The following is a 26,305-nucleotide window of genomic DNA, read 5'->3' as shown; positions in this document are numbered from 1 at the left end:
CTAAGATTGGTGATCAAGCATCCTCCTCAAGACCAACCATCTTGCAGGATTCAACCCACAACTTAGCTGCCTTTTCCTCATCGTAAGCCCAAGGAGCATAGCCATTGTCCGTCGACATGGTGTCAGAGCTGGGGCTCGCCGGACCTGCTTCGTTGCAGTCATAAAGATACCTTCCTCCCTTTCCTTCCCAGTCCTTGTTCAGAGCTGCATAGACCGAAGTCGCAGCACCCTGAGCGGGGCTCTTGATAAGCTTTCGAAGCTCTGTATTCTTCTCCATGAGGCTGAGGATCTCAGGGTCGGTGATGTAGCGATGAAGGTTGGTTATAACACCACCTGGGTGCAAGGAGAGGGCGTGAAGGCCACGGTTACCGTAGCGCTTCTCAATCTCGTTGACCATGTAGATGTTAGCCGTCTTTGATTGGCCGTAGGCGATCCACGGGTGGTACGAGTTGGGCTTGTCGAAGTTGAAGTCGTGGAACCGGACTTCGCCAGCGCGGTGGCCCATGGACGAGACCGAGACGACGCGTGAGTTGAACGAGGGCGTGGAAGCGGCGAGCAGTGCGGGTTTGAGCAACTGGAAGAGGAGAAAATGACCGAGATGGTTGACGCCGAACTGCGTTTCGAAGCCGTCGACGGTTCTTCCCTCAGGGGTGTACATAACGCCAGCGTTGAGGACGAGGATGTTGAGCTCCTTGCTCTTATCCAGAAAGACATCAGCGCCCTTTCTGACAGAGTCGAAAGAGTCAAGGGAGATCTCAATCAAGTGCAGAGGTGCTTTGTTTTCCGGGTCGGAGGCCTTGATATCCTCGATGGCCTGCTGACCTTTGGCAAGATCCCTGACACCGAGGAACACTGAGGCCCCAGTTGCGTGGAAGGCACGGGCTGTCTCAAGGCCCACGCCCTGATTGGCACCGGTGACGAAGATGGATTTTCCAGTGAGCTTGCCCACGAGGTCTTCGTCTTGAATGATCTGAAGGGCGGTGGGACGGGCGTCGCCAGGGCCCTGGGGGTTGCTGTGAGCTGCAATGTACTTGGACATTTTGGAAGTTTGGTTGATAGGTTGGTTTGATGTTGTTGACTTGCTGGTGATTGTGAGTTTCTTGGAGAGCAGAAGATGTCCATCGAGGCAAGTCTGGTATTTATGTCCTTGTACTCAGATATTGCGCTCGGATTTTAGGTCACTGGGCCGGTCTTTAGAAGACATTAGATCTGGCTTCCTTGTAGAAGGTCTTAGGCACCTAGCGTACGTTTCTGATGTCGACATATTATCTGACGTGAAAATGGAAAAGAGTGTCGCATTGACTTACGGATATTGGTTGGGCGTGGGATTATCTCCGTTGGTAGCCATAAGAGGAGAGCATGGCCGTCTCGATGCGCAACTACTTACTGTCACTATGTAAGGAGACGCTTGAGAGAGAAATGGCATAGATTTTATAAATTGGCACTGGGAATTGGTTTTTTTGCGTCAGGTATAAAAGATATCCTGGGATCTCTAATACCAACATTTGGCTTTTATTTTGAGGTACTCGCATTGTCCTTCAGAGCGCGCTTAGAGAAATGAGGCATGGAAAGCCGAGCGAACCATTAATCTCCCGGGCTGGTAACATTTTAATAATTTACGTTATAATGCAATGCTCATTCAAGGTAGTCAACCATACTCACTCTCTTTCCAGATATGCATCGGGTCTTGCTCGTAGGGCTGTCAACCGAAAGGCGATCCGGCATAGCCCGCGGAGAGTGTGGAGAGCCCGGTTGCGGAGTTTGTGGATGCATCACGGCGGAGTTTCGCTGCAGGGGATCTTAGATTGCGGTGTTGCGGACTTTCTTGCGGACTTTGAGGGCGTGAGATGAGTTACATTCTAGGGTCTAAAGTTTTCACTGCTATGGTCTTTGCGCCATTGTGGCCATCCTAATTCTCGATAACAATCGTTTCAACTACTCTCAGCCAAGACTGTCGAAAGAGGCATGGCACCATACACTTCTCTCAGCTGCTCCCAAGTAATAGCATTGCCATGCATGATCTCCGCCACCACCTTCCCAGCCAAAAGACTCTGTTGAATAGAAGTCGTAAAGTGATGATAGGTGATCTCGGCGCCCATGGACGTCATATATTCGGAGAGGGTCGTGAGATCCTGGTATGGGGTCATGTCCATACCTGGGTTGTCCAGAGGCGGTCTCTCCTCTCGGTCTCTCTCCATCTCTCTTAGAGATTCGATCACGAGTCTCTTAAGCTCAAGGCTTATGCCGCCCCAGATGAAGAATTCGTCAAAGACAGATAATTGCTCAAGAGGGGCAGCTTGGGCACAGGTCCAGTCGATGAGCCCCGTCAGGTTGTACTCGTCGTCAAAAAGCATGTTGCGGGATTGAAGGCCGAAATGGATCAGGGGGAAAGGGCCGCGAACTCTGTCCTCAATTATCACATGGGCCAGAGACATTTTTAGGACCCAGCAGGCCGTTGACCAGTCTGGGTCCCCTGGATGCATCCGGTACATGACGTGCTGGTTCTGTTCCTGTATGTGGTGATAGAAATACTCGAGTGAGGTTTCCAGGGGTCCGGGTAAAGCGTGCCACGCCATTTTCACAACTTTGACGGGTTCGTCAGCATTGTCTCCACACCAAAGACGCCCGATGCGACTGAAGGTCAGATTCTGGAGTTCTGCAAAGACATTTGCTAGCTGTTTGGCCACTTTGGCACGGTGCTGGGCGGGTATGGCTGTCGCTAGTCCGTCCGGAAAGGTTCGGCCATCGAGGGCCTCCATGAGAATGTATGGGTAGCCAAAGGGTTGATCTGCGGACACCTCGAAGCAGAAAACCTGAGGGACTGGGATGGAGGTACGTTCTCTGACAACCTTCATCGTGGCAATCTCGCTGAGTATCGTGTCTCTTTGGATGGATTGGTGCGGGATGCGAGCGACCCAGTACACATGGTCTGAGAATGCAAGTTCCAGAACAAGGTGCTCGTAACCAGATGTGAATTGCGTCAGGTTGATGATGCACTCAAGATGGGGAGGTAGATCTGGTTGATGCTGCCTTCGTGACTCTATTGCGCGTCCCCTAAGGTATTCGAAGTTCGCTGAAGAGAGGATATTCTGAATGCTATTGCGTATGTATTGGACTGATCCCGTGTGCAGGCGGTCAAAGCACGACCAGTTGCTGCTCGGGGCTTTCATTTTGTCATACAGGCTTAACACTAGTGATAGTTCATATCTTGCGAAGAGCTTGATAAGTCTAAGAGCTACTCCTATGGATGTGGGCTTCTTATACCAGAGCCCACATTGCTGGGTATTCACTGCTGGGCTGATAGGCAACAATATATGATAGTTGCCTATGACAAACACAAAGACAAACACACAAACATTTAGTGATAGGTACGCAAATGCCACAGTTTGCGTCTCCTTCCATTCGATCGCAACGCTGGTCGTTCTGAGTCGTTGCAGCAGCACGTCCAATCACATACGACCATACCTACTGGAGAACTCGGGATCCCGTCCGCTCTCCCATAGATAAGCCAGTAAGGGGCGGATTAGTAGTTGGGTCGGTGACGACCAGTGAATACCTGCTGTTGTATGTTTTTTTTTTTTTTTGCTGTTCTTGTCTTTTTGCTGGTTCAGTATTTTCCTTCTGTATGCCCCGGTTTGCTTTGGGCAATGTAGGTCAGCTTATATTTGGCGGACTTTTTCGTCAAGCGGTGAGAGGTCGTTACGGCTGGATGTCTTTCGCAAGTGTGCTATCTTTTACCATGATAAATTACTATGTGCTCGGCTTAGGAATCGATTGATATGAGTGGGAGAGCTTTGCATAGCGTTTCCAGTCGATACCCTGTACCAGCAAGGATCATCAGCTTAATGTGAATTCGGGTTCTCACTACATGGACGTCTTGAAAAATTTCTAGTTGGCTCGCACTGCTAAACTAGCATGGAATCTGATATGCAATTGGATAGAGAGTAAAAATGCCGTTTAGCTCTGGTTGTCGTCTGGTTGAAATGATAGGATTGGTTGACTAGATTCACGTGATCATCCAGTTGGTTGAGGACAACCAACCACCCCAAATCTGGCATTCTTCTATGACACAACTTGCATTTGGCAATGTCAGTTTTATCAATCTTGGTATTCATCACACAAGGTAAGCCATATGGAAGTATTTCCATAGCAGCATGCTGACAGCACACCTAAGGGGCTTTCATTCGAAGGAGCTACTCGAAAAAACCGCCTGACTGTGAAACTCTGCTTGAGTTGATCTCCCGGGTCCTTGCGGAGCAGGAGGAATGCCCCGGTATGTCCTTTGCATGCCTTGGGCGTCTTTAACTCCAACAACAGCTAACAGCTAACTAAGTCAAAGAGAAGCTCTCTGCGGCCTTGGAACGGGGCATCAGGTTGGTTTGGGAAGATGCTTACGATTTGGTCAACCCTTTTGGTGACCGCCGAGGTGGTGCGTTCAGTAGCGTTTGGACATTTGACCTCGACAAAGATGCAATTTTTCTCGAAAAGGAGAATCAAATTCGCGTGGCGCCTCTTCAAATTGGTCGTCAACGACCGCTGACTCTCGACGATTTTAAGCTGCTGGACTTACCCCAACCACCACTTGAACAACCAACTCTGCCAGGACCCTACTGGGAACCCAAGTTTGATCAACGCCCGCGAGAGAAATCTTTTCTTGGCCGAGTAATCCGCGACTTTGCCTACACATGGCGTCATGTGCTTCGGCGACAAATGAACGCCACGACCTTTATGAAACTGGCATATGCCACCCTCTGGATTTCATCAATGGACTTCACCATACGGGAGCGTACTGGATTCGAACACATCACAGAAGGTGGCGCTTATGTTTGGTTGGTTGACTTACCAAACTGGGAGACCCCTAAGGCAACACTCTTCAAAGCCGGATCAACTTGGTTTGTCTTGGCTCAGGATATCCAGGACGGACTTGAGATGGTACGACGCCATGCGCAAGGTCATTCGTTGCTCATAGATCCTGCTGCCAACGTCGTTACCTATGCAATTCTTTCTCTCCGGCAACTCACTCTTTGCAAGGCGGAGAGGAATGAGATTGTATGGACGAAATCTGAAGCGCTGTTCGGCGAGGCTCCTGCGTCTGATGATGCCATCGACGTGATGCTCTGGGCAACAAACACCTCTGGAGATACCGAATCGAAACCAACTAGACTTAATCTTCTTCCTACGGAGATCCAGGACGGAATTCTGTATCACGCAACAGCTAGCTTGGTCGCGTCAGCCAAACTGGGTTGTGAACTTGGTCTAGGGTCACCCTTCTCTTGGGCTGACAGAGGCGCAAAGATCAGGGTTGAAGAACGCAAGAGGCACCGGTTCGAAAGCTCACCCGTTGAATCGCAGATCTTTTTCGATGGGGCGATGAGCGGCTTGTCGTATAAGCGGGACCCCAGGCACCAAATAATTCGTCCGGGACAGCATCCCCTTCCTGTTGGTTTGCGAGAACAGTTCGTTCCTGGGGCAGGTACCCTATGATATGGAGTTCTGTACTGTTTTATATACTAGATACAAGGGAAAGAGATCCACACACATGGCTTCACCATATGTCGTGCAAGCGGCTATTTGGAGCGGGGGCATAAGTCTGTTTGCTTCAATGTAGGATCTACTTGTGTAGAAGAATAGGGTGCTTTTAATCTTGATTCATTGGATGCATGCAACTATGGAGCGCCCTCTAGTCAACAAATTTTGGCCTAGGAGGCGAATGGCTATTTTCTTGAGAGCAACGCCTGGAATTTCCATTGCCACTGCCGTAACCTGTCAGCAATGGTACCCCCCTCTCTCTCCTCCTGAATCTGCTTGATGTGCTGGTTGGTGGATGAACGCGGGTGAACCTTCATGCGCTCCATCGACTCCTCCAAATGCTTCAGCACCTCTTTCGTCTGAGCCTTGTTCTGCCACAGCTTTCGTATTAGCTCACTGTCCTGCGACTGCCCCCTCAGCTCCGCTTCTAGCTGTGCTTCTAGCTGCTCAGCTCTGGCTCGATACAACTCCGTGTCGTGTTCTAGCTTGCGTCCTAAGTATCGACCTGCAGAGGTGCCTAAGACGGATTTGTCTTGGTCCATGATTTCTTTCTGGATCTTCAGCACCACAGCCTTTTTTTCTGCGAGGCGATAGACCAGACTCAAGGCAGATTCGGTAGTCCCGTCAAACTGGAAAACATAGGAGCCCTTTATCAGCATTGGGCTCCAATACTTGTCGATCAGCTCCTGCTCGCGTCGGAGACCTTGGCTGCGGTCCTCGTCCCGAAGCCTGTTCCACATGCTTGTGACGAGGACAACGTTCTCAAGCGCATCCTCTCCTACGAGGGACCGAAATAGATTGAGGTAGGTCAAAGAAGACCCCGTCATCCTGTTATCCGTGATCTTGTGGAGATAGAGAACTCCTCGCAGGGGCACGCCCAGAGCATGCTGTGTGGCCAGGAACCCGACAATCTCGGCCAAAATCTCCCCTTCGGGTCTGCTTGTATCATCAAAACCCGGAGTATCCACCACTGTGATGCTCCGATTCCCTTCGTCGTCGAGAAAGATCTGAACGGGGTTGCATTGCGCCGTTTCTAAGAATGTGGTTAGTTTTGCAAGTTCGCAGCGAAGCCTGAAGGATGTTAGTGCAGACGCACCTGATGCGAGATATGGATCGTGATGTTCTGCTAAACTGTGATCCTTGAGTTTGTTTAAGAAGTAGGTCTTCCCAGACCCCGTTACTCCCAAGAGCAGAATGAGACCCTCGTTTGTGAAGTCGTCATCATTTTTGATGCGTAGTTCGCCTTCTGAATCCGGGGAGGTGCCTGCCTTATCTTTGGCCGATTTGACATTTGGATCCTCATCCGACCGTACCTGATCAAAAGTGGAAGCGTCATAAGGCTCGTCTTCGAATATCCATGTTAAACTAGACATAAACGCGACTTTTTCCGATTCTGACCAGATGCGGGATCGTTCATCTCTGGCAAGGGCTTCAATGCTTTCTGTGGTCAGAAAAGACTTGTGAGGTTGCTGAGGACCCCAAAACTTTGAGAAAGCTTCCTCTTCCTCCTCGGAAAAGTCCCGAGTGATCGAAGCCCGGCGTCCTTGATTCTCCACAAGTTTGTGACTGTCAGAAGGCTGCACAGAGGCTAATTCATCCCCTTCCTGCTCATGAATGTCTGGAAGAGCGTACAGTGCTAGTCGTTCCAAATGGTATCTCACATGTTTCTGCATGGCCGGCACGTCAAAAAAGGCCGTTGGACAGAATGGACAGTCGCGAAGTGGCTTCAAAGACGAACCAACGACAGCAGCGACCATCTCCGGTAGTCTCTCTTCTGTCCTGTGCTCGTCCTGCCTGTCGTGTAAGTGTTGTATGTACTCTGGCTGGGTTTCGAACTCCTCTTGGTGGATATGACAGTGCCATACCCGACGGTGTTGATTCTCGTGGTCAACCCAGTCCTGCCGTAGCCTGTAAAGCCGGCCAGGATCAGTGCAATTCTCATATGTGCACTGATAAGGCTGAAGGTCGTGAATTTGATGTAATCTGTCTCCCTGTTACTTTGAGTTTCATTCGCCCGTTTGAATTTAAGGGAACTTGCCGCCACTCGTCAGGACGCAGATACCTTTCCGGGCAGAGAATACGACAATAAGGGCAAGAGAAGTGCTTGCTGCCTTCTAGATCTTTTGGAGCTGCAGGCCATGTCAGGTCCTCACCACTCAGGCCGACTGCCGTCGAGACGCGGCTGTGCCTCGATATCACCGATACTGTGTCGCCAAGTCCAGGAGTTTCTGGATCAAGCCTTGTTGCTGAAGTGGCAATCGAGACAGAAGGAATAGCCTTTCTCAAAATAGCTTTTGACTCCGAGACAGGACTCGCAGGGGATTGCACAACTGCGGGCGCGGCTGGTCCCAGGGTCTCATTCTCTGTCATGTCACGGCTTAGTAGCTTCGCGTGCCTTCTCCAGTATACAAACTGTTGCTTTCTTCGCGCATTGGCGGCTCCCATTCGCCGAATCAGCCAGTGATCCGCAGAACTGTACTCCTGAAGGAGTTGATCCTGGCTGATCCCAAGCTCCTCCAGTTGCCCAGCAGCAAAATCCCGCAGCAATTGTTGTTTTTGCACGTAAGACGCACGGGAGACTTCAATTTGTTTCTGGCTTTCGATGTAGTCCCCTCGTTGTCTTTCGGGCACATGTTTGTATAGTTCCTCGACCGGACGCTGAGGTCTGTTGCGTGGGCTTCGAATCCTCGAGGCCAGTTCGTAGAGGGCATCAAGCCTTTTACTGACACTTTCAAGCCTGAAATCCGCCTCCCTGAAAGATCCGAAACTGCTCAGGGAGGACAGCGAGGACTCGTCGTCGTCGAGGGCGGTTTCACTTGAAGCATCTTGGTCTCGATGACTGCTACCAGGATCTTGCTCCTGTGGCTGTCGGCTACCGAGAATTATGGAGGCAACTATGCTAGTCAGATTGTCCAAAAAGATTTATAGTCGCGACTGACGATTCTCGAGGTGATCCCCCAGTTCTGTCAAAAGATCGGCCAGAGAGACTTTGACAACGGATGCGTCTCGGACACGATAGTCGAGAGACGCATGTCCCACCTGGTTTAGCCCCAGACTTTGAGCCCATAGCAAGAATCTCTGATGTTCAATAGAGATTCGCTCTTTTGAAGGGAGGCCGTTGTCCTCGGTTATGTCCCACGTGGCGTCAGACAAGGCTCTGAAGGTGCCAAGAATGCAGCGCCCGAGGGACTGAAGCTCAAGCTGCGGCTCGGCCATACCTGCGAACAAAAAACCACCAGAAGGTTGTTGGAAATCGTGGATGCTATGGAGGAAGTCAAAAGCTGTGCCGATGTGACTTTGAGCAGGGTTTTGTATGAATCTAGGAAGCACAGATGGGCAAAGACGTTACTGAGCTTTCCTGGCTGTTTCCTACCCCGCAGAAGAAAAGCAAGCCTGAGCTGCAATCAGGCGTGGTTGGCTGGAGCCTCGTCAGGCATTAATCATCAAGCCATCTGCATCCTGGTGCGGCTGAGATCAAATTTGATACCTACCCAGATCATCCTCCAGGAACCCCGCCTGCAGACGAACCACAGGCGAACATGTCCGGTTTTGAGGTGGCAGGCGTTGTGCTTGGGGCCCTTCCCCTCGTCATCAACGCCCTCTCGGCTTATAGGCAAAACAGAGGGAAGATAGCAGTCTGGAGGAGATTCCGCGGCCTTCTGGACGACCTGCTCCACCAACTGAAGACGCAGAAGACGAACTTCTACTTGGATATTCTTGAGCTTCTTCGTGAAGCTAGAGTTCCGGCGGTACTTGAGGAACTGGACCCGAACGAGGACAAGTGCGTTGAGATTCTTCAGCATGCCAGAACCGGGACCCACGTTGAAGACTACCTGGGACATCTTTGGGAGCCGTTTTTAGAGATACTGGGGTATTATGAGAAGTACTTGAAGGATATTGTATCTGGTCTTAATAACCTTGCTCGGCCAGAGAATGTGGGTTTCAATAACCCGGTATGGGTATGAAGGCTGACTATCGCTTCGTTAGGTACCCAAAGACGACCTTGCGAGCATTATTCATGCTACCAAATCAGCATCCGGACTTCTGTCCATCAAGGCAAAGATGAGATTCTCAATGGACAAGGAAAGCCTAGATGCTCTCGTTGAAGACCTTAGCACAGAGAGATACTCGCTCGGAAATCTCATCAAGCGTGTCAAGTCGAAGAGGGAATGGGAGGCGAGGGAGCCAACGGGTACCTCGGCTACTTTGGCCCTGACCTTTGCTAAAGTAACGAAGAGTGCAACCATGCTGTACAAGGCGGCCTGCAAGTGTTGGGCTTGCGACCAGCACGGGCTGCATACAGTCCTGCTTCGCCTTGACCACAGGATCCGGGAAGACTCTAACATGAGGGGAAGGAGGGGAAGGGAGGCGCTAATTGCGTTTGGGCTTTGCCTGCCTATCGAAGAGGATGTCTTGCAGGAAATCGAGGTGGCTGCCCGTTCTCTCGACCATTCGCATGCCTTCGTCACGAGCCAACCCCGATCGACAGCTATAGGCAGTCTCTCAGTTCCCACCATAACTGTTACGACATTGCAGGAGTCGAGTCCTAGCCACAACAGAGTCCAGAGAATATGCCACAATGCCCAGAGAGCGAGAAGACTGGGTCGAATTCTCAGCTTGATACTCACATCAGACGCCCTTGAGCTCTCCGAGGAGGACAAGCCTCACCAACCGTACAGCCATTCGACAACCCTGGCAGAGTTCCTAAGAAACACGGCACAAGACGAGGACGCGCGGATGGGACCGATATTACAAACCCTACTGGCCCTGAATGTTGTCTCGTCCGTCTTGCAGCTGCGACCGACGGCATGGTGCAACACGCCCTGGACAAGCAAGACAATCAAGTTCCCTACAAAGACGAACAATGGATCACCCATTACCATATGCACTCCATACGTGGAACAGACTTTCGACACCACCATGCTTCAATGCCACGACTGCACGTCCGGTCTAAACACCCAAGCCATCAAGTCAACTATGCTCGAGCTGGCCATTCTCTTGCTAGAGATCCTTCATCATAGATCTCTTGAGTCTTGGGCGGAAAAGCATGAGCAAGGAGATATGTGTTCGTATGGAGAAAGGATGCTGGGCGCTAATCGCTGGCTGGAAATGAGCACGGGAAGACTTCTCCCCGACCATCTCAAGGCCGTGGAGGGATGTCTCGAGTATTGTGTCAAGAGCAATCTGGCCTGGGATAAGAGCTTCCAGAGCGGTTACTGTGAGAATGTGATAAAGCCGCTACAGCAGCTCACATCGATATGTTAGGTGGCTGGTCTGTGGAAGGGTAAAACTCCAATGGCTGAAAAGCGCTCTCGGTTCGATCGCTAGCGACTGGAGAGTTATGCACTATTAAACTTCTACGACTCTATGATGATATACACTGCGTGCGAATTGACGTTCTTTTGTTAACCCCAAGTTTCAAGCGCTACGGCCGTTGCTTCGTTATTCTATGCCAGTCACCACAGACAATCCAACTAGACCCTGACTCTGTATTTAAAACTCATGCGAATAGACAGCTGCCGCTTGGTCCAAAACCCGCCATACAGTGAACCATAGACAGATGGCCATCCCAGCTACCCTCACTGCTCGCTCTCCCGGCAACTTGGTCGAGCAGTGTCTTATGTGATGCCTTGAGCCACACTGCTTGCTCCATCCAGTTTATGAGCGGTGAGTCCGGTTGGTACTCTTCCATCAGCCTTTGTAGCTCGGCTTGTTGCACGTGCAAAGAATCTGTTATCGCCCACTATAGATATGTTAGTGATGGGGCTCGGCGTAGTTATATGATAACGAAACTCACCACACCTGCCAGACAGGGAGGGATATATGTGGCACCTAGTGGCCGGTGCTGAGAAGCGTGCTGAGCCAATGCAATGAACTCGTTGGTCAAGGCGATTGCTTCTTGAAACAGCACATTATCATCTGGGTAGAGAGTCCGCAGAAGGCTGTTTAAAGGGATTGCCAGAGTGAGCAGCAGTGCATGGACAACTCGGAACTTGTGAGACAACTTGGCTCGATTCCCCCACGTAGATTCGTTCCGATCGAGGTTGGAAAGGTATTGGCGAATGCCAGGCAGATCTTGTTGCATCTCCTGGTACGCCGACTTGATCTCGTCGATGTAGAGCATGGGGCTGTGGAAGAAGACGGGCATTCGAATCAGCTTTTGCGCCTCCACACTTGGTACTCGCAGTCCGTGTGCCTTCTCGAATGACGCTTGAGGTATGCAATAGTCAACGAGCAGGAACCATGATTCCATTGTGATTGCTGGGTTGACCATTGCCTCGAGGATCTATCAAGGGGAATGGCGTGTCAGCTTCAAACTTGAGATTTGGGGGCAAGACAACGCACCAGTGGTACAAACAGGGTTTCGAGGAGTTGCAGCTCAAACGTATCTTTCCAGTTTTGCACAATAGCAGAACTTGCCAGGTGAGCCAGAATCTCCCCATGACTTCTGACGTAGTCATCAGAGCGCCCTATCCAGCCCTACGCAAAGTCAGACTAGTTCATCAGTGAACGAGATTGTAACTACCTGGCAGATCATGATGATGTAAATAGCAGACAGTGTTTCGGGTGCCAGTCTCTTGTCTGGGCAGTTGAGACATATCCTCAGTGCTTTCAGAGCGTCGATGTAGTTGGCCAAGGCGTCCTGCGGTAGATGTCGAGTGTAGTGGTACGGAAATGCGCTGACCAACGCCTTGACCGAAGCATCGAGGGCCTCGCTCCGACCAAGCCGCCTGGGAATATGCTCGAGAAAGTCGCCGTAACTGCTGAGGCTGTACCTGATATCCGATACTTCGAGAGCTGCGATGAACCTCCCTGCAATGCTTGTGATGATGTTCTCCGGAACTGGTGGAATCGACGCTTTGATGGATCTCCTCGGTTTCTTGGGAATGTCCTCAACGACGGCCGGTTGGAAAGCCACTGGTTGAAATGATACTGGCTTGAACTTCCATTTTTGCTCGCCAGCGCCGATACAGGGAATCTTGAGTCTGGCGCATCTAGCGCAGACTGGCTTGACCTGATCACACTGGAGTCCTAGTGTGAGTGTGGGGATTCAACAAGTGGAAACCGCAGGTACCTTTTTCTTCTGTCGTACACAGGCTCTGCAGCCTTTGCTAGACGGTACGCCAGCCATGATGTTGCTTTTGGATGGAGATGTCTAGCAGGACAGGAACGGAAAGATAAGACGTAAATGACGAGTTCTGATTCCGGAGGGACCAGTTTGGGTTTTGTATCTCCGAGCTGAGGAGAGGCAACACAATTGCAAAGCTGGTGTAATACAGCGACCGATCATTCAGGCAATGCTTGTCAAAGAATGATTGGCCTGGTTGAAGATGGAGATGTCCGAAGCTCCACTATTAGGGAGGGAGCGCCGAATCCCACTCTCTTGGGAATAGCGTCGTCGGCCCTGGAAGCAGATCAGACAGGCATGATTGGATCATGTTGGTACCCTTCAAGGTTAAGGGACGCAACGAAGCAGGGATCTTGACCGGGCTCTTGGTAGATTTGCCCATGTTTGTGGGTCAAGCATCATCTGCATTGCTTTGGATTGGCCTCGAAGCAGTTAAGCGTCTTATCCCAGTTGACGCACGTCTTGACCCAGGTGGCTGTGTCGTACTAACGTTGGGCCTATCCTGTCGGACACCTTTGTCGCGCCATATTTCCAGAAGGAAGCAGAGGCGGTCGAGAGACGCAAGAATCGAGCGGTGCTTACTCCAGGTCTCAAGAAGGATCAGCCCTATGGCGGATCGATCTGACACGATGTGGCAGGGGTCTGGCATGATGATTATCAACCTGGACCCCGAATGTTGGGAACATCCCCGTTGGAGTAACAATAATCGATATCTGCAGAGGTCATGATGTCAGGTCAGCTGGAGATTGGCACAACTGCTTACCAACCTCTGTGTATACTCACTTATCGTACCTTGACAAGGATAAATGGTAGGTAAGATGGTCTGTGACAGGAGGCCAAGACTCTAGGGAGTGTCTAGGCTTGGACGGGACTTGAAGAGTCAGCATGAAACCCGTGTCGCCATCCATACAAGTTTCGGCATTTTTACCTGCGGGTAAGCCGGAATAAAGCATCACTTGACAAGGCTGTGATTCTCTTTTACTGATGACAAAAGATGACTGATATATCTTCTCGCGAATGAATCTAGATAGTCTCTCTTTGTTGCTACCCCTACCCGTTTCGGTCTCTTCAGCCAAACAGGATTGTCCTGAAAAGAACCTGGCATCGCACCTTTTCTCCACTATGAGCTTAGATAACGTTACCCTTGACCTGCTTGATCTCCTTGACGTTGATATCCTTCCACACAAGCGTCGCCACCAGACCAATAGCCCAAACAGCTGTGCTAGCGATCAAAATCATCTTTTGCGCATCACCATAAGCGTGCTGAACAGCCTCGCGGGTGGGGGTACCTTCAGGATATGCCAGCTGCGCTTCGACAGTGGCATAAATGTCGAACAGGTGAGGAAGCTCTTCGGCGGGGAGGTATTCGGCCAGCTTTTTTGGAAACACTCCCTGCCAGATAGCAGCGGCGATGGAGAGACCGATAGCACCTCCAACCTCGGAGAACATGGCCTGGATGGCGATGACAACAGCAATATGCTGATGGGAAGCGGTCGCTACCGCGGCGACACCACCAGCAATCATGACGACTCCGCCGGCGAAAGAGATAAAGATCTGACACATGACAATGTAACCAATTTCGATGCCGGGCTGGCGGAAATGGATCATCAGACCCACGCCGAAGATGCTTATGGGGACACCAAAGTAGAGGCACACAGGCTTATAGCGACCAGTATGACGAATCAACCATCCGGTGAAGATGCAGAGTAAGCACGAGCCAATGGTGTAAGTCTGGGCGACGTAGCTAGCGTGGGTGACGCTTAGGCCGTTGACAACGAGGAGGAACGAGATAAAGTACGCGTTCCAGCAGTAGTAACTCAGAAAGAGCACAAAGCCTATGACGCAAGCACCAAGCAGTGTTCGGTCTCGAAGGAGAGAAAAGGGGATAAAGGTAACAGGGGCGAAGAATCTCTCCCAGATGACAAAGGCGACAATGAGAGCGAAGCCAAAGACAAGAAGACAAATGATGAGAGGTGCCCGCCATCCTTGTGCTTGCAACGAATAGATGTTGAATGGCAGGAGAAACAAAGCCATGCCACCAGACAACAGAAGAAGGCCAACGGCGTCAAACTCGCGACAATAGTAGAGGAGAGACTCCAGCACTGTTCTCCCACTCTTGATTTTGGGGAGCAGATTTTGCTTCTTGGCCTTCTGATGGTTGTAGGCGAAAATTCCGAAGAGGGGAATTGTCACGGCAGGTAGGAGTATCGCGAAGGTCCCGAAGCACCAGCGCCAGCCTGGTCCCTTGAGGTATGCCTCAGACATGGGACCAGAGACCCAGACGGTGATGAAGTTTGGTGTGCCGACAAAAGCGTTGACAAGACCTCGGTTGCGCAAGGATGAAGAGTCGGCAATGAAAACACTGATGGTGTATAGCAGAGCGTTGTTTCCCACAGTGTAAAACACCTGAGCGGCGGCGTAGGCTTCGACATTGTTGCAGGCAGCCATCATGATGAGGCCAATGATGGCAAAGAACACAGAGAGGAGGTATCCGTGGGGTCGGCCGAAAACGTCGAGGATCTTTGCGATGGTGAGCTTGAAGACAGCGCCGATGATGCTGCTGAAGATCATGACGGTCGGCGTGAGAGAGTGCTGCGCAAAGGCCGACGTCACCCAGAGGTTGAGCGAGCCACCAACGCCTTGGAGAAGCATGTCGACAAAGTAGACAAACCAGATGATCACGTAGGCGGCGATGATGGATCGGGTTGTCCACACCGAGGTGAGGGCCTCGATCTTTTGGACACCGGCTTGGGCGTCTGGGTTGATAGGCTCTTCATTGTCGGTGCTGGAGGGCGACTCTCTGATGGCGCCCACCTCCTTCTCAGCTAGGTCGCTGGCGTGGACTTGATGCTGGTCCTCGCCCATGGTTGTTGGCTCTTTGAGTAAAAGGAGAGATGGAGGGTGCAGAGGAGGATCTGGATCGACCCCTTTGGCTGGCATGAGACTCGACTATATGCATCCCTCTGAGCTTGTGGAGACAGCAGACAAGGCCTGTTCAGAAAACTCGCTCATCTGAAGCCACCGCATCCTGTAGCGTGTGTTGGTTTGAAGTCGAAAGCCATGTCGAACCAACAGACATGAACAGGGGCATCGGAGATCGACTGTGCTGTGGGGGGTTACATGCCAATAAATAGACGATGAATGGATGGGTGCCAGTAAGCGTCCCCTTTAACTTGAAGATGCAATGAGTTTTCTGGCATAGTAATGTGCTCTTTGAGCATCATGGGCCTTGTCATCACAGATGTTCGCAGGGGTCTGCGTCTAGCCCCTGCTCCACCAATAGCAACCACCTCGAACTCGCTCATCTGGTCAGCGCAGGAATCAAGCGTAGTGGGGGCATCAAAGCAACCTGGCCATTAATGATGGACTCGAAAGAAACTCGCTCAAGCCCCAAGAAGGTGGTGGGGGTGTTTCTGTACTAGTTCAAGCTTTGGGAGTGGTTGGACAAGTGAGGAAGGGCTGCATGCGTCGTGAAGCGCCTTTATGGAGACCTTGGGCCATTTCCAAGAGGGATCAATCCTGTATATCCACTGGCATACTGGAAATCATCCTGATTACTCCCATCACCCGTTGTTGGGAAGACGGGTGACTGGCCGGCTTCGTAAACAGCCAGATCAAGCTTTTCTGAGCTACAAAATGATAACGCCCATATCTCATCACCAAATAGACCCGTTTTTCTCACCTAGTGCCAGTGCTTCTAGCCCATGTTCAAGGAGGAAGGGAGGCAGCATCAAAGTGAGGTTCTGGGTACACCTTCCAAGCAACTTGGCTTCCAAGGGTTTGGATCCTTGTTTGGAACGGTAACAGGTTGCTCCAGAGTCGAAGTTGATTAATGAAAAGAAAAAGACTTATTAAGTTTGCCTGGTCATAGTTTAAAGGGACCTTACTGGGCCGTCATTTGCTTGTGAAGGAAGCGATGTGGTAGTTCCAATTGAACACCACTCGCTTGGTGGCAAGTCGGCACATCTAACCCAACACAGATCTCTAAAGGCTGCCTGTATTAAGATACAAGGGTTAAAGGACCTAAGCATTTCTAGAATCATCTCTGACTGCCGACCTCCGACCCTGAGTCCGGGCATTGTCCATGGCGGCTTCAAATGTACAGCGGTCCCGAGCGCTTCCGAGATCCAACTGATCATCATGTATACGATGCAAATGTGACGACCCATTGTGATATTCCCACTGATACACCTCCACCTTCGTGCCAATGGCTATCGCCCCGAACAGTTGGTCAGTGCCGTTGGTGTTGTTCTCCAGATAATGGGTGAGTTGTACAGCAGCATTGTGCCATCTGTCATGGGTATCCTTATGTGAGCCATTGCACTCCACAATGAAGATTTGATTCTCCAAAATCTGACCCGGGTCTGTGATGGAACCGGTACCGAGAAACCGGACTTCGATCACAACTCCATCGACCTTTTCCACACTGGCGAGGCTCGAAGACTTGAAGGCGAGTTTGTAAGGGCCGGAAGGCGGAAACCAAGTGCCCAGGATAGTGGTCCATAGAATTTGGACGGGTTTTTCATCCGTGGCCTTCTTTGCCTGGAGGTAACTACTCATGAAAGAGACATTGCCCGAGTTAAAGACTTGCCCATCGGCCATGATTGTAGCGGAAAGATTTGCAGAAGGAACGAAGAGGGGGACATATTATATCCAGCCAGTTAGTGGTTTGTAACGGCAACTCTAGGTTGGTGGGTTTATCCGGTATTTGAGAGACGGTGGGAATCAAGACACCGTTGCCTTTTGTTGCAAAGGGCCGCCCTCTAATTAGCTCGCTTACAAGCCAGCCTTACGTAGGGCGCTTGACTACTATTAATAACCCGTTTGCGCCGTGCCTGTCTTACGAAAAAGAAAGCCTTTTAACACTCTTCATATACACTTTCCTTAAGTTCATTATCATCACTAACTATAGTCATACGCCCAAGATGCCAACTACTTATGGGTGAAAGTCTCGACCCCTCCAAAGATGATGCACCTTGGTGATGTTAGCCGTAACGCTGAAACCACGTCTATAGCTTATTATCCCCATTCCTCTTTAGTAATAGGCAAGCTGGTTAGCCCAAGGGGCATAAACCGCCTCTCTCAGGGGAGTCTCAAACAGATCTCGGATCTCGTCGAGGCTAAGTCCGGTACCGATTGCAAGCTGCAGCATCACGCGGGCCTGCTCAGCACCGACATAGCTTGAGAAGAAACTACAGACATCGTCAGTATTTCAATTCCATAGGGGATATGAGTCAAGTTTATGAACATACACGGGACCAGGGTTGATGGATGGTACGCCAGTTCCAGTGGTGGGTCGGGCAACAGCAACGGTTGGAATGCCCTTCTCGAAGAGTTCTGCGGCGGCCTCTCGGGCGCCGGGGCTGAGAGAAGCTGCTCCAGGGCCCATGACAACCAGGCCCCTTTGATTGAAGTCAGTATTGAGTGTCTTGATATTTTCGAGTGAACTTACTTGGCGCCGTTAGCAACAGCTGCGTGCATCAGCGAAGCATCAAAGCCCTCTGTTTCAGTTAGCACTCAAGTCTTTTCACAGAGATATCTTTGGTGGTTATGGGCAACGTACGGTGTCCGAAGAAGATGGCAACGGAAGGCAGTTCAGTAGTGTTGGTAACGTCGAAATACGGCCGACCAGTGGGATAAGAAGGGCCGAAGTAGTAGAATGGCTGGCCGCCCAAGAAAGCTCCAAGATTGCCCTGCTCCAGAGACTTGAAGGTGTCTGGGGTGTTGGCATTGAGCTTTGTGGAGTAAAAGATGGAGGTGATTCTGTACTAGTTAGTTAATTTCTCAAGATGCTACCGTCTTGCTTACCGGTCGTTGAAAGCAATCAAACCACCGCGGTTGCGTGACGCGGGTGAGACAGCGGCAGCGACGGCCTGGTAAAAGTTGGAACGTCCGTCAGGAGAGACGTAAGTGTCTGGGCGCATTGCACCAGTGGCAATGAACGGCTTAGAGCAGTTGAAAGTAAGGTCAACTCCAAAGGCCTACTACTAGTCAGCACACAGGCATGCTTTGAGGAAGAGTGGATTTACCGTCTCTTCAAGGGTGTTTGTGCCGTGGAACATGATTGCTCCAGCAATGTCAGAGTCCGGGTCGCACAGCTGGCGGTTGGCGTGCTGGCTGATGTTGAGATACAGCGACGAGTTAAGGCCTGAGCTACCACCAGAGACGTTGAAGTTGACGACTGCCAGCTGGGCAACATCCAGAACTTCTGAAACGTTGCCGATCAGCTGTTCCGGTGTAGGCCCAACGCCGGAACCATAGTTGACATTGTCAAGCCGGCTATAGTTTGATGCCGAGAGAATGGTACCTCTAGCACTGTAGATGCTGTATGTTTCTGTCAGTTCAAAGGAATGAGAAAGAATACCGTGGTACTCACACAACTTTCGGCAAGGACTTATTGGTAGAAATCCATTCTAGGCCAGCGTCAAAGTCAGCCTGGACGGCGGGAACGAGAAGAGCTCCAAGGGCCAAAACCCGAGCGGCGTTATTGACAAAAGAAGGCAGCATATTGACAAGAGGTAATGGCTGTGGCTTTGATCTCTTCCTGGTAGTGCATAACTATTGAAGGGCATCTTGACATTTTTATAGAATATCGTGTCGATCGCAATGTCCGATAACAACTTACCGACTCCAGCTTCGGCGTCGTCGGATGTTGATCAGACCCCGAGCTATCATGAACCCCGCGATTCTCCCATTAAGGTAACTTGATCCACCTCTTATCTCTCGATGGCCTGTTAGAGTATTCCCCAGCCACCGCCGGAACGTTGCCGTTTCTCGGGTCCTTATCCGAATCTCTGGCCATCCCCCCGTCCAAATAAGAGTTGACTAGCAACTTTATAAATCAATGTCATAATGTTATCTCTGTATCGCTATCGAGGAAGCGGGGTTGTTGGGGTTCGCTTACCCAGTAGTCGGTATCTAGTGGTCTTGGCAAGGTAATGCAACGTCTTATCGACGAGAATTATCTCCGGACACGGCTAAATGCTTCCTTGTCAAATTGTTGACTAGGTATCTTTGGCCTTAGTTTCTATCGACTATTGTAATTGTGGGACTAAAGTCGCCTTGACCTGCATTTTAACCACGCATGATTACGTCGTGCCTCTTCCTCTCCCTCCTTTGGTTTTTTCTAACCCGTAGGAAAAAGATCTACACCGAGGAGCACGATTCTAGAAAGCCGTAGTGTATATAGACGATGATGGGCAGTTTCATGTGGTGCAATGATATTAAAAATGAAGTTCCCAGGCCACTACACGGCTATGGGCTTCATAAATCCCCATGCATCCGTTTCCCTTCCCTCCGAACGAATCAGGAGACCTAAAAGACAAGTGAACTTATCATTCAGTTCCTTCTTTCTAATTAAGTCGATTTCACAACGTAATAGGAATCACAATGCTCACGATATGGTTCCGCTATCGAAATGATAACGTTGTCGTCGTCATCCTTCCGAGGTTCAGGCGTCTGCAAATCAAGCTTCGAGTCTAGAATACGTCAAACTCTCTCTAGTAGGACATTTAGAGAATAGCTAGATCCTTAGAGGCCACAGGCTTGGGACTTGGTCCCAGATCTGGGATAGCTTGGACGTGGTCCCAAAACTGGTATCAACCTAGAGCGGCAGAATTTCCGCTCTAAAGCCGGGAATGGCTTTTGGTGCGCTCTAGTTTCATACCTAGATTATGCGGCACATCGTCCACCCACGTGGTTCTGTAGGCATCCATCATCTGTCCCAGATTTCCCTCGGCAGGGGCATTTCTTTGCGTACTTGATGGTACCGTTGAATCTCTAACCTATGGTTGACCGAATGGAGCAAAAGTCCAATCACTGGAACTCCTGCAAGAATATGAAGGAATAGAAATCAAACATATGATTCTCTAGAAGCAATTAACAGTGTTAGTAGAAGCCGAGGTTTCAAGAGGTGGGCCAATGGGTTGCTTGGATCCGGTTAGCGAAGACGGGTTGTGCTGCATTGACATTGAGACCTGGAAGTTGTTGACCACGCCCCACAGGTGATATATGGGGGGAAAGAAAGGATAAAAAGAAAATACGATTCTCGATGCATTCTGAAAAGTCATTACAGACCATTGCTGGTAAAGTGAAGAGTACGCACGATGGTAGTGCTACTCTGGCTCAAAAAGCCAAGACGTGAAGTCAAAATTCCAAAAGTGCAACAATGGGCTTGGATCAAAATGTGTGAGTGGAGGGAAGGAATCAATTGCATTTTCGGAACACCCACCCGCTGTTCGAATATACTAGCACTGAAAATCGTCAAGAGGAGAACGGGGGTGATTTCTCTGACGCTCAACACATTCATCTCAAGGGCTGCTCCTGTAGCTACAGGGTAGCGCAACTCCTCGTGTCCGCTGACCATCGATCGCGCATGTGGAGTCGCGCCTAAGGCGTCAATTCTGGCGCAGGGACCCACAACTGAGGAGGGGCACTGGTGTTGATTCGCTTCCTCCAAGCGCAATCAACAGCGAGGGCGTCTCCTAAGCGACCACCGCAACACAAGCATCCTCAAGGTCACCACAACGATTCTTCCATCGCCCTTTCGGAACAATATCATGAGCAAGGCTGCCGATCTCGCGACTCAGAATGTATCATCAGTGCATCTTGTGTGGGGTGCGCATCCAACCTCAACCTGACCCGCCTGAGGGACGACTCATCTGGCGCTCTACGATCCGTGCGGGTAAGCCACTCGTCTTGTTTCCCCAAGATTTCTGCTCACAACTTTCAAGTCACTTCCGAAAAAGGGCGAAGTTCTGTGTCTCTTACGGGTATCGGCTACCTCTGTGAGGATTATGTCCGGGCCAGCGACGACTCGGATATTTTCTACGAGGACTCGGACCAAGGCTTGAAATCCTACGACCTGCTGCACTCGGACTCAAACAAACCACGAACATTTGGGTTTCACGAATCCTGCTGGCAGATCCTCCTTTCGCAACTCGAGTCCCTGACAGGGCGACCCCAAGAACCTCGACGAATCGCAGAGCCCCTGTTCAACTTGCTCTTCTGCCTCCCGCGGGATCGTTTCCAGGTTTCTTTCCAAGCTCATGACTTCGGTGGGGCTTTCGAGATCTGCAGCTCCCCAAAAGGGCTTCCCCAGTCCTGGAAGTTTCTGCTGGCTGACCCTGATGCATTGCGAATTCACTTCTCATAGAATGAGCTTGATTCCTTTGCAGACCTTTTCCAGGGCTGTTCTGACGACGCCCGAGACTGCTTCTCCCAGTTCCCCCTGGAAGTGAACCAATTGATCTTTAACTTCCTACCATCTCTGGACCTCTGCAGTCTCAGACTGTCATCGAGACAGATAGCATGTATTGCCAGACCGGCCTATCTTCCTCAGTCCTTTTGGGCAAGCCGCTTTGCGACCGACAAGGAAATGAACTTCTTCTCCCTGCAGGAATACTTTTCAAACCCAGCGCGCTTCGACAATTGGCGATTGCTGTATGCACAGGTTCAGCACACACTGCGGGACAAGACTCTCAGCGGGTACTTTCGCAACCGGCGCCGGGTCTGGCAGTGCGTGGGCCACCTCACACAGTGCTTGGTTCCACTCCTTGAACAAACTCGAAGTCTACGGTCCAGCAACAGCCTTGAAACAGAGCTCGGCTCACAAGGGTATTCAATTGGTCAAGAATCGCGAAGAGTTGTTCAAGAAGATGCTTCAGTGATCAGGGGCAAGGGAATACGCTTATTTGGGAAACAGTCACTTCTTTTCCGTGCCGTAGGCTACGAAGCCAAGACGATTCAAATATCAGTATCCTTCATCACCTTTGATTGCGCCGAATACGTCAGTGGAATGAGAGTATTTGATCGATCCGTTACCGGCTCCATAACGGAACTGTCTCGAGCTGGCCTCATCATGCCATATTCTGAAGAATCGATCGTCATCACGCCAAACGACCAACTGATAGGCATCCAAGTCGCAAGTTCGTTCACCGGAATCGTCGGAGTCAGCTTTCTGCTGCAAGATGGAGATGGGCCAACCATCCAGAGAGCCGCTGGAACCGTCAACAATCCCGCGGAGGGCGTTGGAATTACTACTCTACGTCCAAGGGTTGGCCATAAGCTGTCTGGATTGCTCATCGGTTTTGATGTGAGTATCCCTCTCCTTGAATTTATTCGATCATTCTCATCATTGAAATCCCAAGGCCTGCAAATTCGTATCGTTGAAGTTGTTAGAGCTTCAGATCGATCATGGGCCTTCGAAAAGCGGCCGAAGCGGCGGAACATGTCTTGTGCCTTGGTACTGGCATCCTGCTGAACCCGACCACAGCCACATGGCAATGTCGCTTCACATGCCTGAAGCGGAAAAGGGATCATGGATCCCGACTTTTGCATTGGACATGAACATGGGAGGTACTGATGGGAGTCGACTGTCCCGCCTCAATCGAATTGTAGCTCTCCATGACGACCGTGGTGGCTTCTTTCGGGGGTTTGCTTTCTTCTACACGAACGGAAGCAAAGAATCTTTTGGAATGAGGGAAGTCTTAGACTCTGCAAGCAAGCGGTGGACCTGCATCGAGCAGTCAATTGCGCTGGATGGTCCTGGAGGAGAGAGAATCGTCAAGCTAGGATTCGTGCGTCTGGGCGACCGTTGCCAGGTCATCAAGGTGTGTCGGCCCCATCGGGAGATCATAAGTAAGACTGACTTGCGACTTAGATGTTCACGAATAATGGCCGGACTCTGGAGTTCCGACGTTAGAACCGTCGCTTGAATGAGTCTACATTACCAAAGGAGGAGTGGTTTCTCTCCTCCGCTGGGAGGATCATAACGGGAATTCTTGCGACAGCGCAGGTAAGAGTATCCTTGGGTAATGCGATATCATAATGCTAACCAGGAAAACCCCCCTGCAGCTCCCATATGGGTCTCTTCATTCCTTCGGCCTCCGTTGTCTTGCTGACGTGCCCGACGCCAGCCTCGACTCTCGGCCACGACCCCCTCAAATAACACGCACCTTTCCTATGAAACAGCCTCATGCGAGTCAAGCCCCCCAGGCTCTCCAAAGATCCAACAGCTGTTTCACGTCTGTCGTGTTGTCCAATATCCGACGCATTGGGGTGTCCGTCGGGATTCCTGGTCGAACACGCGGCCCTGATCATGTCTCCGGGCTTTGCTTCGAGTTTTGGGACTCTAAAGTACCGGTGTATGTTGGTCAATGGTTCCACGAGGTTCGCAGCTTACCTGTTGGGCGCCGTGAAAGGATTACCGGCTTCACCTTCTGGCAAGCACAGGAAAGCCATCCAAACAATGCTGAATTGGAAAACAGCGGCAGGATCACTGGGATCAAGATTTCGAAATTGACTCACGGGCATCAAGAAATTGCGTATAGTTTCGGGGGTAAAGATGACATGCTTGTGTACTCTTTTCTTGCGAACTCCTACGAGACATTGGTAAGAACCCGTTGCTCCAGCGTGCATCTTTCTGGAAGACATTAACAATTCAGCAGACCGGCCTTGCATGGAGCTTTGATCACCAGTGTGACTACATCTACGCCCTCACTCAGCCTCGTCCAGCAACCTCTTTGATGTTACACGACATTGCCGACGGCCGAATGCCGGGTAAGCTATTCTGGGAGTTTCAGGACGGCAAGGGAAACTGGCTGCAAGTTTCTGGCATTCACACGTTTTTCACTGACAGCAAACTCTCGGGACTCGTATTCGAGTACGGAAACCCTCGGATCTACAGACAAGTTGGGGGGATTGAGGGAAACAGAGTTTCGAAGAAATTGGAAGAAGGGGAATTGATAACTCGAATCGACATTGTGAAATTATCACATGGCGTGGAAATGCCCTCTTCTAGAGGCATCATCAAGTTCATCAAAGAAAGTGTGAAAGGAGTCACTGTGAGTTTGATTCTTTGAGTCTTGACGAAGCTAACCAGGGGCAGCTCCACACGAGCAAGAATAGGAAACTCAGCCTCCAGGATGTCTCAAACGCCTACGCGGGACAGGGGTGCTTGCAACCGTACGAATTTGGTGATCCTCACGGTAAAGAGACGCCTGGCACACCAGCTCGCAAAGCGACTTTGGCCACGCTGTCGGAGACGTGTGGAGGGACGTGCGTCGGTATTTGGGTGACGATGAATGTCTTCCCGAGAGCCACGGGTATCGTGAGAAGGATTGGACCAATTGTGCAGAAGAAGTTGTAAGAACCGAGGCGAATACATAGTTACATTTTAGAGTAACTTCCCAAAACTCATCTTGGTAGACGAGAACTCTCCTCTTCTCATAAACATCAAGAAGTTCTTCTTTGTGGTAACAAACCGGGGGCGACAAGTGACAGTGTGGACGAAATGCCCAAATGGTAGGTCCCCCCTTTCTTCTTCCTTTTCGATGCCACCTAGGTACTAAGACTTGACAGTTAAGGGACCGCTTTAGCTCCAGTAACAAATCACACAGGTATTAAAACGAAAGGGTGGCAAGCCGCGATAGCATGAAATATCATAATCATATTACAATGCCCTTATCCGGAAAATGGTAGTGGCCTGGCCCCTTGTAGAAAGACACGTCAACTTCGGCGCCAAACGAACTGAAACTGAGCCGGACTTATATAGAAAGACGCAAGTGTATGTCCTCGGGCCACATCATATCGTGGAGTAAGTATTTGCACCTAGAGTGTCAGTTACCAAAGCGGCGCCCAGATAGAGGTACAAAGTAGTTGCGTTCAAAGTAGAGATAACCTCCTTGGGGGTTCTTCACAGGCTCCGTCAAGTGTGCTTTGCTGGTATCTGCAGCGCTCAAAATCAGTCAAGGTCAAATGCATAGAGTCTTGAGTGCCAATCATACCACAAATGAGAGTAGATTTCCAGACGCCAATGCAACGCCCCAGGTAGAGACCGCTGATGTGGGCAACGCCCTGCGAGTCTAATAGCGTTGCTTCAAGCACAGGGCACCAACCGCCCTTAGCATCCTTGCCAAGGCGTATTTCCGTGGCTTGCTGAGAAAAGTCTGAGCGAGGGTTTGACATGTTAGCATATCGCATCTCTTCTGTAAGGCATGGATACCCACTACAACCACCCCAAGATAGAGCTCCGTTATTATTCCCGATGTAGAGATCGAGGTCGAGGGTCGCGTCTTCCCATTGGCCATCAACCGAGATAGAGGCTATGAGATAGCGGCCATTTTGGAGCCTCACGTTTGTGGTTCCGAGGTGGAAATTCATTGCGAAACTGATTGTGGGTTTTGGAAGCGTTCGAAGAGTGTCGGGAGCGGGTATGTGACCTAATATAAAACAAAAGCTAATTATTGGATGGGAAGGATGAGTATAGAATGAAGTGCGGAGTTGGGGGAGCGGAAGACGTGTTAGACAGCCTTATATAGATATATAGTAGACGTGATAAAGAGACCTTTGCCCCATTGTCTGAGCATTGTTGAGTCAAGAAGACAGGATCCTCAAATGAGGTACAAGGTGTCACTCCTTCAACACCAGTGCGTCAGACACTGAATAATGTTGAGGCTCATCCGATGAAAGAGTTTGGGTAACTCAGTAATACGATTACAGGTCATTTGACGAGCATTTGTGCCGCGATTGACTCAGGGGCATTGTCGATGTAGGGTTTTCAGCCTATGGAAAAATCAGATGGCTGTTGCGTAACCCTGATCAAGAAACGATGTGTGTTTGCTGGCTAGGCACATGGACGGGCGGCTA

The 26,305-nt window shown here is 50.5% G+C and overlaps 11 protein-coding genes across 11 annotated transcripts; 3 read left to right on the top strand and 8 right to left on the bottom strand.

Moving 5' to 3' along the window:
• Positions 1 to 13: 13 nt before the first annotated feature.
• On the bottom strand, positions 14 to 1,039 carry NECHADRAFT_32426 (uncharacterized protein; the record flags this gene model as incomplete). The annotated part of the gene is made up of 1 exon (XM_003045767.1): positions 14 to 1,039. The coding sequence occupies one exon, from the start codon at positions 1,037 to 1,039 to the stop codon at positions 14 to 16; it is 1,026 nt and encodes a 341-aa protein (XP_003045813.1).
• Positions 1,040 to 1,931: 892 nt separating this feature from the next.
• On the bottom strand, positions 1,932 to 3,170 carry NECHADRAFT_76042 (uncharacterized protein; the record flags this gene model as incomplete). The annotated part of the gene is made up of 1 exon (XM_003045766.1): positions 1,932 to 3,170. One exon carries the CDS (start codon positions 3,168 to 3,170, stop codon positions 1,932 to 1,934), a length of 1,239 nt encoding a protein of 412 aa, XP_003045812.1.
• Positions 3,171 to 4,086: 916 nt separating this feature from the next.
• Positions 4,087 to 5,484, top strand: NECHADRAFT_76041 (uncharacterized protein; the record flags this gene model as incomplete). Its single annotated transcript, XM_003046332.1, has 3 exons — positions 4,087 to 4,123; positions 4,175 to 4,273; positions 4,340 to 5,484. The coding sequence occupies 3 exons, from the start codon at positions 4,087 to 4,089 to the stop codon at positions 5,482 to 5,484; spliced, it is 1,281 nt and encodes a 426-aa protein (XP_003046378.1).
• A 230-nt stretch (positions 5,485 to 5,714) lies between these two features.
• On the bottom strand, positions 5,715 to 6,902 carry NECHADRAFT_34234 (uncharacterized protein; the record flags this gene model as incomplete). Its single annotated transcript, XM_003045765.1, has 2 exons — positions 5,715 to 6,562; positions 6,626 to 6,902. 2 exons carry the CDS (start codon positions 6,900 to 6,902, stop codon positions 5,715 to 5,717), a joined length of 1,125 nt encoding a protein of 374 aa, XP_003045811.1.
• A 2,166-nt stretch (positions 6,903 to 9,068) lies between these two features.
• Positions 9,069 to 10,794, top strand: NECHADRAFT_76039 (uncharacterized protein; the record flags this gene model as incomplete). Its single annotated transcript, XM_003046331.1, has 2 exons — positions 9,069 to 9,488; positions 9,586 to 10,794. The coding sequence occupies 2 exons, from the start codon at positions 9,069 to 9,071 to the stop codon at positions 10,792 to 10,794; spliced, it is 1,629 nt and encodes a 542-aa protein (XP_003046377.1).
• A 235-nt stretch (positions 10,795 to 11,029) lies between these two features.
• Positions 11,030 to 12,661, bottom strand: NECHADRAFT_76038 (uncharacterized protein; the record flags this gene model as incomplete). Its single annotated transcript, XM_003045764.1, has 5 exons — positions 11,030 to 11,272; positions 11,327 to 11,815; positions 11,875 to 12,009; positions 12,056 to 12,553; positions 12,605 to 12,661. The coding sequence occupies 5 exons, from the start codon at positions 12,659 to 12,661 to the stop codon at positions 11,030 to 11,032; spliced, it is 1,422 nt and encodes a 473-aa protein (XP_003045810.1).
• A 973-nt stretch (positions 12,662 to 13,634) lies between these two features.
• On the bottom strand, positions 13,635 to 15,552 carry NECHADRAFT_103318 (uncharacterized protein). The gene has a single exon (XM_003045763.1). It carries the CDS (start codon positions 15,521 to 15,523, stop codon positions 13,787 to 13,789), a length of 1,737 nt encoding a protein of 578 aa, XP_003045809.1. The 5' UTR covers positions 15,524 to 15,552; the 3' UTR covers positions 13,635 to 13,786.
• A 1,049-nt stretch (positions 15,553 to 16,601) lies between these two features.
• NECHADRAFT_99095 (uncharacterized protein) lies at positions 16,602 to 17,357 on the bottom strand. The gene has a single exon (XM_003045762.1). The coding sequence runs from the start codon at positions 17,258 to 17,260 to the stop codon at positions 16,682 to 16,684; it is 579 nt and encodes a 192-aa protein (XP_003045808.1). The 5' UTR covers positions 17,261 to 17,357; the 3' UTR covers positions 16,602 to 16,681.
• Positions 17,358 to 17,693: 336 nt separating this feature from the next.
• NECHADRAFT_90712 (uncharacterized protein) lies at positions 17,694 to 19,165 on the bottom strand (the record flags this gene model as incomplete). Its single annotated transcript, XM_003045761.1, has 7 exons — positions 17,694 to 17,850; positions 17,911 to 18,060; positions 18,111 to 18,159; positions 18,222 to 18,421; positions 18,467 to 18,639; positions 18,688 to 18,973; positions 19,035 to 19,165. 7 exons carry the CDS (start codon positions 19,163 to 19,165, stop codon positions 17,694 to 17,696), a joined length of 1,146 nt encoding a protein of 381 aa, XP_003045807.1.
• Positions 19,166 to 20,841: 1,676 nt separating this feature from the next.
• On the top strand, positions 20,842 to 25,022 carry NECHADRAFT_76034 (uncharacterized protein; the record flags this gene model as incomplete). The annotated part of the gene is made up of 10 exons (XM_003046330.1): positions 20,842 to 20,845; positions 21,118 to 21,341; positions 21,813 to 22,751; positions 22,807 to 23,268; positions 23,394 to 23,453; positions 23,513 to 24,049; positions 24,106 to 24,501; positions 24,540 to 24,802; positions 24,866 to 24,961; positions 25,019 to 25,022. 10 exons carry the CDS (start codon positions 20,842 to 20,844, stop codon positions 25,020 to 25,022), a joined length of 2,985 nt encoding a protein of 994 aa, XP_003046376.1.
• Positions 25,023 to 25,275: 253 nt separating this feature from the next.
• Positions 25,276 to 25,819, bottom strand: NECHADRAFT_76033 (uncharacterized protein; the record flags this gene model as incomplete). The annotated part of the gene is made up of 2 exons (XM_003045760.1): positions 25,276 to 25,385; positions 25,444 to 25,819. The coding sequence occupies 2 exons, from the start codon at positions 25,817 to 25,819 to the stop codon at positions 25,276 to 25,278; spliced, it is 486 nt and encodes a 161-aa protein (XP_003045806.1).
• Positions 25,820 to 26,305: the final 486 nt, after the last annotated feature.

The sequence above is a fragment of the Fusarium vanettenii genome, assembly GCF_000151355.1.
Source record: "Fusarium vanettenii 77-13-4 chromosome 2 genomic scaffold NECHAsca_18_chr2_1_0, whole genome shotgun sequence".
In the NCBI taxonomy this organism is placed as follows: domain Eukaryota; kingdom Fungi; phylum Ascomycota; class Sordariomycetes; order Hypocreales; family Nectriaceae; genus Fusarium; species Fusarium vanettenii.
This window is presented reverse-complemented; position numbering and strand designations above follow the sequence as displayed.

What these genes read in the sequence shown, in the direction of transcription:
- NECHADRAFT_99095 (XM_003045762.1), bottom strand. Translation starts at nt 17,260, where the DNA reads ATGGCCGATGGGCAAGTCTTTAACTCGGGCAATGTCTCTTTCATGAGT.
- NECHADRAFT_103318 (XM_003045763.1), bottom strand. Translation starts at nt 15,523, where the DNA reads ATGGGCGAGGACCAGCATCAAGTCCACGCCAGCGACCTAGCTGAGAAG.